This window comes from Sinohyriopsis cumingii, chromosome 11 (assembly GCF_028554795.1).
Source record: "Sinohyriopsis cumingii isolate HCF-2022 chromosome 11, ASM2855479v2, whole genome shotgun sequence".
In the NCBI taxonomy this organism is placed as follows: Eukaryota; Metazoa; Mollusca; class Bivalvia; order Unionida; family Unionidae; genus Sinohyriopsis; species Sinohyriopsis cumingii.
Genome location: NC_142971.1, coordinates 105,869,328 through 105,880,833, shown reverse-complemented (window position 1 = coordinate 105,880,833; position 11,506 = coordinate 105,869,328). Strand labels below are relative to the sequence as shown.

General features: G+C 34.9%; 1 protein-coding gene across 1 annotated transcript; it reads left to right on the top strand.

Annotated features, from left to right (window-relative positions):
• The first annotated feature begins 4,790 nt into the window (after positions 1–4,790).
• LOC149789221 (cGMP-dependent protein kinase 1-like) lies at positions 4,791–7,749 on the top strand. The gene is made up of 3 exons (XM_089973589.1): positions 4,791–4,865; positions 6,223–6,362; positions 7,656–7,749. Exons 1-3 carry the CDS (start codon positions 4,791–4,793, stop codon positions 7,747–7,749), a joined length of 309 nt encoding a protein of 102 aa, XP_089829715.1.
• The last annotated feature ends 3,757 nt before the right edge of the window (positions 7,750–11,506 follow it).

The following is an 11,506-nucleotide window of genomic DNA, read 5'->3' as shown; positions in this document are numbered from 1 at the left end:
GAAGCAAATATATATAGTCATGAAAACGAAATCGATGAGATTCCGATGGATGTCGAACTTAAAAAAGTGGGTAGTAAATAACCTGTGCTGTGTTGTAAGGAAGAAGAACAGAAAAAGAAAGCGATGCGAAGATTTGGAAAGTGCTGTTGTGGTAAGTATGAAAAAATACATCGTACTGTCTGCCCGCGTGAAGAGAGAGAGAGAGAGAGAGAGAGAGAGAGAGAGAGTATTGCAAAATGAACACATATTGCAGTTCTTTTCAACTGGGGCCTGTTTTTAAACATTTAGTCGCTTATATAGCAAGAGCATAAAGTAAAGAACGCGCTTTATCATCTTTGTCGTTAGAATTCTTCAAAAATTGCATATATTTATTTATTTATTTATTTATTTATTCTCATAGGGGGTTATATCCTTATTGATTGATTGATTAGCACAGGCAAATCGGTCCTCTCACAAGCAGTATATTTAAATTATCGTAACGGTTCGAGTTGCAATGGGTCAATGTCATATTCTACTGGAGTTAAACAATTCCTCACTAGAATGATTCTGTAAGATATCGTTTGGTAACTGTAAATATGAAATATGTTAATACAAATAGTTACACATATATAAATCTTTTTAATTGGGTCATGATTTGTGCAATGAAAACGTATTAATATATTTTAGGTGAGTAATTAAAGTTGTACTGTGTAAGTTGAATCAAGCTCAGTCTCTATGTCATATACTTCCAATACAGGTTTTATCCCAGGCTTTAGCAAGGGGCTATAGTGATAGCGTCTGTCTCTCATAGCCTGTTCAGAACTCTTAAATTACGTGGTTGAAATTCACAAAACCTAATACTTAAGTTGTTTATGTAATTACCATTTGCAAAATGTACTTCATATTTTAACCCCATCCCTTTGGCCTTGGAAATCGTGAAAGATGAAATATTTAAAAACATGCATTTGCAGTGAAATATTTGAAGATATATTGACCAAATGTTAGATTTTCAAGCAGGCAATGAAAACATACAGTTTAAATCATAGGAAGCGAAATACAATCTCTGGGTGGTGGTTTGGGACTTGAACGGGTCTGTCGACCGGGGTGGGGGAGGAAGAACTTGTCTAAATGACAGAAGATTGCATAGAGAACTATGGATTATTAACTGGCTGGTGCTAAACTTCACACCAGGAGGTAACTTACTCTTGGAGTCAAGTACTTTGCTCAAGACATTACGGGATAAAATCTTTGCTGGTCCTAGCAGTTTTCAAAGCGCAACCCACTGTGAGTAATACACATTTGTTCTACTGAACATATGAGCTAGACAATTTTTACTTCTTAGACGAAACGTCGAGAGGTTTTTATGATGTTTCGACCGAATGAACATTACCAGCTTTTTTTAAACTTGAAAATTGGAAAACAGAAAGGAAATTTTCCCCTGTTTATATCCAACAGTAAACACTACATAAACTGTTAAAAGAGCTTATAGTTTCAACAATCGGACACGTTCTTCGCATTGCGTCAAATAAATACACACATACTCTATTCTTTCCAATTGTTGTTTCAGGATAAATGTGGTGACGTGACAGCCTTTTCGGCGATAGATCTGAGTACGATCGCCGCTGCAGACCCACCGTCTTCCCATCATGCCGAGTAAGTTGGGAATTATTCATTTCTGCAGCAATATTTATAACTCACGAATCGCCAATGCAAACTTTTATATGTCATCCAATTAAATACATTATCTCCCTTATCAGCCGCGGATTGCCTCCCCATGTTAGGTAGTTCACAATGATATAAGGCAGAACCAGGGCTTTATGCATTTGATCTATTATAAAGAACGAGTTGCTGATATAATTGTGGAGTTCTAAAATGCAAAACAATGCGGGGTTGTTCCACTTGTTATTGGTATTAAGAACAACTATTATCAACTAAACAGGAAAAAGAGTTCATATGTTTTTTGCAATGCGTTGTTATACAAATTCCTACTATGAGAAGGTAACTCCTTGTTAGAAACGGAAACAGCCTTTATCATCCTACAAATTATATCTTCTCCCGGGACACCTGTGGATGGTTACGTAATCTCATCTGTTGCGTTTCGATTGTGTGATTGTTGTTGTTGTTGTGGGGTTTAACGCCATTTTTCAGCACAAGATAGGCTATACATTGCGGCCAGTTCAATTGGTGGAGGAAGAACCCTGGAAAACTCCGGGAAGAACCACCGACCCACGAGAAGCTTCTGGCAGGCTTTCTCACGTACCAACGTTAGCCGAGCCTGAGACTCGAACTCACGCAGACAGAGGTGACATGTATTATCATACAACGATAAATATTTAGGAGATTCCAGGATGAAAAGATTCCAACATGATACATATTTTAATATCATTAATATATTTTTTTTTCAATACCTCGCATGTGGCATTTCATGCGTATTACATGCAGCATGTCATACATCCACGGAGTCATTGACACCCAGGTTTATCTTGTAAGTCTGAGAAAGCAAATTGTTTTTATTAAGACATGTTTCTCCTATAATACGTAACTGATCACATTACACTGGATAACATTTTACTACCTCTGAATCTAGGAATCTTGGATAAAATTGTCTTTATGTCTATGGTAGCGCTCTACAGTTTTGTATCTTGTTTAGTGTTTAAACGTGAAAGAAATAAACATTCCCAGGTTTTCCTCCTTGGTTATACTGGCTACTTAAAATGACCTTGTATATATTAGGCATTGTTAAAATAACGTTTGGTTCCCTTTATTTTTTTCTGTTTGATAAATGGGTTTATTTTGGGTTATAGAGTATTCAGTTTGGCCTTAGTTCAGATGTGCTCTTATAAAAATAAAAAAGCACTTCCAGCTCCTCTTGGTCGTTTTCACTCCTGGACTTCAAAGGTAAATTGTAAAAAAGGCCAATAACATTTTTCGTTTGATATATATGGTAATTAATTCCATTCATATTCATGAACTGATACTATATAGTCTGGAAAAATTGTTTATCACTATTTTATTACTGCTGAAGTTAGTTGAATTATAGACTAATTCAGGCTGAATTCTTTTGAGCACAAGGGAACAGTTATTTTGCTCATTTGTTTGCTTAGATCATGTACATCTCCATAAGAACAATATCCAATGAAATTTCAGCCAAGGTACATCCAGGTATGCTAAAATTCTCTCCAATGTCCGTGTTTCAAATGCAAATAACCTCACCTTACACGTGTCACTCTCTCAAAAGTTCATTTCGTTAGAGTGCCCCCTATATACATTAGATAATATTTTAGAGCGCGCAAGGGTTCGTGGAGTTTCACCTCTCTCAACGGTCCAGGAGGGGGGGGGGGCGACGAGATACTTGTTGATTGCCTAGTTATGGCAACATGTGTTTGCAATCAAACTAGGTTCTGTCATTAGAATACAATGATCCGTCGGACGGAATTGTATGTTATTCGGGTCGACGGGGAGGGCATATATAGCTCACCGACTGAGGCAAGCGTTGACAGAAAGCAAGACTTATATAGCTGGTTGATGAATGTAGACGAGAGGGACTCGAACTTGGATTATTTAAGCTATATCAACACCCATCAGTGATTCAGTTTTTGAAGTAATTTTAGCGAACGTGTTATCTGTTAGATCAAAATCGGAAAGCAAGTAGGAAATGTTCTTGTTGAAGTTAATATAGTCTCGTCCATGATGTCGTAACGTGTCCAAGGTCATGGACCGTTATCCCTTTATGGTTATGCGGATAACTCCTTGTTTTGAAAGAGAAAGAGACAGAAGTTGGCCGGTTGATAAATGGAGGCAGAGTGTGGCGTGACACCATTTTGTGGCACCAGTCGTTAAAACACTCCATTTTCCATCGTTTTTTTTATTATAGCAAAATTCGTATAGGAATCTGTGCGCAACTCTGCTAGCATCGGTAGAAATTAGTATACCTCCAAAGGGTCGCCAAAAGCTGTTTAACACTACTTCACCACTCATCCATGCTTCCAAACCCAGGGCATCCATATACTCCACGGGAACGCCATCTTGACGGACTTCCTAATGGACGACAACATCCAAACTTTGAAATGTCATCCAGACGGCCCCATTTTAGATCCAAATCACTTTTAAACTGATTTCCTTGTTGAACGAATTGCAGAAGTGCAGACGATATGAAAGCCACAATGTGGTTGTGCAGATTTCCATTGCATGAACTACATATCAAAGGCGAGTGCAAATTGGCATTTAATAATAACCGCGATATAAAAAGAGCTATACTTATAGGAAATGCGTGAACAGTAACGATAGCGACCTGGAAATTCCACCAGTGAAAATGTGAATTGCCTTTCGAAGTCATATGTGAGGAAAATGAATCAGTACGATAATTTTAAAAATATTTATCCCTGTTTCGAAGTTTAGAAACATATTGTATGCATCATATCAAACAACATTTGGACTTACTACACCGCTGTAAATGTGAGTGAGATAAGTTATGGTATAACATATATCAATATTAATTGGTATTTTCGAAGGACAGATTAGCACAGGGCAGCTAAAGCGAAACCTGGTTTTAATCGGATGTAACGGTGGGCGCCTGGCGGGTGGAACGGGGAATTAACCTTTAAGAGTTGCTTCCAGTTGTCTATATTAACCCATAGTCAGAAAGATATTTTACGGTCTTTCCGGGAGGAGTGATGTTGAGGTAGGAAAGAAAGTTATCCTAATGCAACATGATCAAGTAATATATTTGTCGGAGATATGGACATTGTTTATGTTTTTATTTGTTCCGTAATGACCTTCTACTGTTTCGTTCTTCCAGTTTAGAAACAGAAATGGCAAACTTGAAGCTACAAGACCTGCATATAGTAACACCGCTGGGTGTTGGAGGTTTTGGAAGGGTAATATTGGTAAGTACTTTATTCTCCAATTTGTGTTTCTCCTCTTTTTGTCCCCATGTATAATCCTACATGTCGCAGGAACAAATAATGAATGTAGGAGACGCGGTGGGTCATTGGCGTGACAGGCTCAAGACAAAAATAATACTGCTTCGAATCCTACCATAGGATGAGCCAGGTCGGGTACATTGTATTGTCCTTGGGCAAAGCCCTTTACCTCAGTGGCATCGTCAGTAAATAAACTACATACGTTGTTGTGATGTAAAATATAATATCCAACTAAAATCTCGTATCTTTGAAGAAAGTGGGATATATCAATATTGTTCTTCTGTCCATCATTCACTCTTTTCCCGGTTGAAAACTTTTAATCCATATACAATAACATAAGTTGGTAGATCCACATATCATATAAACTAATTCTGGGACACATATTCTGTTCCCAATCGGTTTCCATTGCTTTTCGATCAAGCTTTCACTGTATCAACTGCTTTTTTAAAGCTCGAGATCAAATTTGGCAATATGAAATTAAACCTCCAATTAGTGGTTCAACAAACATTTGTAATTGCACGTCATTTATCCACTGAAACGCTAACCCGGTTTTGCTAATAAAGAATATGGCATTTTTTCAGGGTGTGCGTACCTTCATAAACTACTAGATTTTCTTTCGACATTTTGTTTTTAATGTAGTTGTTATTAGGATAATGGTTGCACGAAGCAAAAGCGCTGGATCTCACTGAAAATGGATGCGGTCGAACTGCGTAGAAAGCAATAAGAATGAAAGAAAAAACATAAAGCATGTTTGCGTATTAAATTATGATGGTGACTCATGGTTAGCAAAGACGTTGATATTAATCTGCCTAAAAAAGAATAATACGTACTACATTAATGCAGACTCTGTTTTAATGGAATCCGCCATGTTTGACGTCAAAAGGATGAAACTTGGAATTAAAAGGATTAAATGATTATGTTTTGGTTGGATTAACGCGCATATTTTATTAATCTCTCACAAAGCTAACACAAATCACTCAAACTTTATTTTTTGGCGATTGATTAGGTACAAGTTACACTTCGATAAATACTCAACGATTATCATTTGATCCTAGAGAGAATCTTGAAAGTCAACGGCGAGAATCGGCTGATGGATAATGTGCATTGATTGTAAGTGACTTTGGTTGTAGTAGGTTAACATAACATTGCGACTAAGTACTACACAAGTACAAGCGTTGAGTGAAGACAATACCTTTAATTGTACAACACAAATAAATGTCTTCAGAAAAGACAATACCTTAAATCGTAGAACATAAATGCACGTCTTGAGGAAAGACAATACCTTGAAATAGTACATATTACGTGTGTGAATAATTTTCAGGTACAGGAAAACAATAACAGCAAAGATACGTATGCTCTAAAGATCCTCAACAAGCAGCACATCGTTGCATTTGGCCAACAAACACAGGTTCTGAATGAAAAGAACATTATGGCGGAATTGAGATCAGATTTCATTGTAAGGTAAGATTATGATTTTTATTGTACATGCTCCCACTGCTTGTAGCTGTCGTTAATAGGAGATGTTGATGTCGTTTTGTTTGTCAAACTGTCATTTTTTTTTATTATGCTCTCTTTAGGACGATTACCAAAATAAAGAACGAAAGAAATACAATTGCAAGAGAAAGCTTATTTACATACACTCGAAAAGGATATGAATACTGCTTATTCATCATTTTGAACTTTCTTTTTGACAAATTCCTTGTTAGCACGATGAAGCAAAATCCATATCAAGTAGACAAATAAAACCTGGGACGCACGTTATCTTCTGAGCATATTTAATGCAATGACCACGTGATGTAGACTTGATCAATCTCAGATTTGGAATAGTTGTTTTTAACTGTTTGGTTCTATACTTTGTTTGGTATGAACTGCTTGGGTGTATACTTGTATTGGTTTGAACTAACTGGGTCTATACTTGTATTGGTTTAATATCTTTGGGTGTATTCTTGTATTGATTTAAACTCTTTGGGACTATACTTTGTTTGGTTTGAACTGTTTGGGTCTATAGTTGTATTGGATTGAACTGTTTGGGTATAAGCTTGTATTGAAAGACGGTAAATATTTAGTTGTTATGCTTATTTCGAGTCAATTTGCTTTAGGGAGTTTCAGTCTATTAAATAGGGATTTTAGATAGGATTTGTTCATTAGGAAACAGTAAATTTGTATAAGGTGAGAAACATTTGATTTCATTAACTATTATGATTGCGAAAATATTGAATTAAATGAAATGAAGACAAAGTACAAAAACACGCGTATCACGTTTGCATATTGCAACGAGATCATGTCGCAAAATTACTTGTCCACCGATATTCGCCTTTGCCCAACACAAATTGGTCTTGTCATGTGCATAAATTCTATATCATTGGAGACAATAACAATTAAGCAATCATGCTATATTAAGACATGCAATCCTTTTTCTATAAAAACGTTACAAACAAGTCGGGTATGATATGATATAATTAAATGCATTCCTTTTAATGAGATATCAATTCCCATGTGGAAGTTGCAAACGAATAATTAAACTCATACAAATGACAAAAGCGTCATGAAAACATTTAAAAATCTTATCGACATTTAGACCTGACGAAAATTCAGTAGCTATTGTATCCATTTAAAATATTTATAATGAAGGCATCTTCAGCTGAACACGTTCATACAGTTATAGTACTTCATAGATTATAGTTATAAGGTAGGCATGTTCAAGCAACAGAAATGGAGCTATTGTTCTTTTACAGTTTTGTTTTTATTTTCCAGGTTGCATAAAACGTTTAAGGATGATGAACATCTGTATCTGTTAATGGAGCCTTGTCTTGGAGTCGAGCTGTTCACGTTGTTAAATGAAGAGTAAGTTAAACAATTTTATACACTGCTGATGTAGTTTTTAATATCGTAATTGTTTGTTTGCTTTTCACGAAAGCTAACACTTAAAGGATGGAGTTAAAATCCAAATTTAAATGAAGAAGAAACATCAACTAACATTTTCGTACGTGGCACTGTAGACGGCATCTTTCTCTTATAGGTGCATAATAATTTAATGATACAAACGTAAACATTTATGTCATCATAAAAATTATCTAAAGAATCGGAGATCAAGTTTACTGCATTTACTCAACTTGTGCATGTTAACTTGATATGGATAGCGGCGCTAATTTTGTAAATCGTGTTATTTTACAGCTATGATTTCTTCCTTGTATACTGTTATTACCATAAGTTTCCTGTGGAAACAAACATTGGCTACGTGTTACATTCAGGTAATTTCAAGTGACCCCTTTTTTAAATGAGATACAAAATGGCCTTTATCCCTGAAGTTTAGGACACTATTAGCAGTACTGGCCGTGTTTGTATTATACGCTTGTATCATTTTATAAATTCATTATTGACGGGTTTTCTTCTAACCTTACAACACGATCACGGGGATTAATTAAGGACAGGAAACTAAATTTTCTGTCAAATATAATCTCGATCCGGTTGTCTAAGTGATTTACACGCATTACTCACATCAGCTGTAACAAATACTTTTTCCAAGCTTAAAAGTTATCCTTATAAACAAAATTAATAAATGTGTTGTTATTTAGATATAACACTCATTGACCAAATGTGACAATGTTATGTACTTTTATTCCTCGTATTATCTCACTAGTCCAGTTTGGGTGCTATGACTCGATCTCCTACGTCACTGCCTTAATTAACACATACGTATTAGTTATACATATTTTGAACTAATATCAAGTGACTATCCGTGTTATCAGTTCAATACACAAAACACGTAAAAATCACAACTGTAAAATTGCTTTTATAAGAGTTGCAGATGTTGAATTATTTTGGTTATATAGTTATTTAGATTTTCCTTTTTTTATACCCTGTCAAAAGTAGAAACGGTGAGGTAGTTACAATATTTGATGAATATCGTGTTTGTTGGATCTACTAAACTATATTCCAGAAGATTATTTTTTTTAATAGAAAAAAACATATTGGAGAGAAAATTTAAAAAATGGCGTTTTTCCATCGAGATAAGAAAATCAAAGTCAACGTTTACATTATTTGTCTCCTCGGGTGGCAGAGCTTCGCGGGAGACAAAAATGTAATCTACCTAAATTGGAAGCGAAAACCGAAACACCTCAAGTTCTCTCTAGAGATTTTACAAAATTCACAACCGTACACACGTGTAGAATGGATGAATTGCAATTATTGCTTTGACTTTTGAGAAAAAGTTCACGTTTTGTCTTTTCTGAATGAAAAAATATTTCTGTTGGAGATGTGAGTTGTTGATATTCTCTGGAAGGAGATGAATGCCCAAGAATGGTCTGATAGCTTTAATATAAATCTTCACAGAACTCAATGTATGTCGACTTTGACCAAAGTATAATGCTATGTTCGTTTACGCTTCTAAATCTGTTGATTTCTGTTATAGAAAGAACCTTAGCCATACAGCAGCAAAATTTTACACAGCCTGTATAGTAGAGGCACTCAGCTTCATACACTCAAAAGGAATCATCCACAGAGATCTACAGCTCGCAAACGTACTCCTGGACTCCAAAGGATATGCAAAACTGGTATGTATACCTACACATTTATACTCTCAAATATGTAATCCTGGCTCCAGAGCATATGCATGACACGGTCACTTGGCCCTGTATATATACAAGTGTACTGTCAAATGAATAATCCTGGACACCAGAGCGTATGCAAAAACTGACTTTATATATTTTTATATTTGTGCTCTCAAATACGTACTTTTGGACTCCAGAGCATGTGCAAAAATGGGTATGTATACTGTTACATATATCTGATTTAATTCATATTTATTTTAATTTAATTGTTTGTCAGTTTTAAATTTTGCATTCCATTATATGCTATTATAATGTAAATTTATTCACTGGAGATACTATTTTTCCAGAAAATCAGTTGATCTGAATCATTCTTTCGTAAACACCTGGTTTTGATCTAGAACCTGACCTTGATTAAAAATTAGTAGCAAACACGTAAATAAGTTCTGCTTTTATTTTAAAATGATTGGCTTTTGTCAAGGTCATGATTCAAGATGTAAACAATTTTATTTTATTTTATTCTAAGAGTAAAACCATTGGTATAATCAAGGCCATATTATGTGTACGTGATTTTTTAAAGATGTAAACACGGTCACTTGGCCCTGTGTATAGCAAGTCCGGTTTTTCCATTACTGTGCATCCGTTAGTTTTAATAAAATTGCGTAGAGAGAGATTTCTGTTTTGGGCTTTTTACACTGATGCTAAGTTATTTTGTTGTACCCAGATTTTGAGTAATAATTTTCTTCAGATCAGTTAGATTTCAAAAGAATTAATTATTTTTTCTCTGGAAATATTTTGAGGAGTGTTCACACAGACGTTTTGAAAAGACATTGCTTACAAATTTAATGTTTATTTCCATGACCGGTGTGATAAATTTTATTTCTATAAGTAACTGTAGATTTCATGACTACAGATTGTAGCATACCTCATTGCCTTCCATCTTTTATTCTTCGTCGGGATTCGAACGTGAAAGCAGATTAAACATTTTGTTATCATCACTTCAAAAATTTTATTCTTTGATAATTCTCGGATTATTTTTGGATTTGATTCTACAAAACTGTAAGTTCATATTTGTTTTCATTTTTACAGAATTTTTCCAGGGAAATAAATTATTGCATTTTTCTAAGCTTGTTGTTTTCACTCTTTCTTCTGTTACTGTTTATTCGAGCCTAAACAAGTGACATCAGAATACCTCTATATTTTGCTCTCAAATACAAGCTCTTGGGCTACAGAGGAAGTGTAAAAATAATATATACATATATATACCTCCAATTTGCACCATACATTTTGAACTGTAATCTTTACAAGTGAATCTGATGTGCGTGAAAACCAATTTTAGAAAATTGGCTTTGGTACATCTAGCCTTATAATGAATGTACTGGGTTTCATCAAGTATGTAGAAAAATGAATGAACCATACAACATACCTTTAGTCAATACTCGTAAATGGTTTCATTCCATAATGATGTGAATAATTGCCTTTCAGCTCTCCATTAATAACATTCTCTGACCAAACTTTGTTTTTGCATTTTAGATATGTCAGTGGCAGGTATACTCTATCATTGATGAACTTGTGACCTTGCTCAATTAGCCTTTCGTGTCTGTATGACACATTAAAACTGAATCTTATACATCGCGCTCTTATTAATGGTTTTTCATTCATTTATTTTGATAATAAATATTATTTCTTTATGTGGTGAGAAGACATTATCTAATATTGTTTGTCCTTTTCTTCCATAGATAGACAACTTTTTGTTTCATAGCCCTATTTTAAGTGCGCAGTGTTATACACAAATAAAGAAGGGTTTTGTAAAACTTTTAGAGAAATAATTTGCAACACATGTTAGATTGATATAAATCGCATTCGGTGATTCAGTGATAGTTCATCCTCATCCTCACTCATGGGTTTGTTAGGTAAACATTTCACCTTTCATTACTTATGGTGGATAATTGTCAAGTTACAGTTACTAAGTACTTTCCGAATACACTCTGCTTTTCAGCTACATATAACACATACCATTTTATGCGTTACTGTTTCTCAATAGATTGACTTTGGAAT

Excerpts from the sequence above, each read along its gene's own strand:
- LOC149789221 (XM_089973589.1), top strand. The coding sequence starts at position 4,791 with ATGGCAAACTTGAAGCTACAAGACCTGCATATAGTAACACCGCTGGGT. Across the intron at positions 4,866-6,222 it reads GTTTTGGAAGGGTAATATTG|GTACAGGAAAACAATAACAG; the intron begins GTAAGTACTTTA and ends AATAATTTTCAG. Across the intron at positions 6,363-7,655 it reads AGATCAGATTTCATTGTAAG|GTTGCATAAAACGTTTAAGG; the intron begins GTAAGATTATGA and ends TTTATTTTCCAG.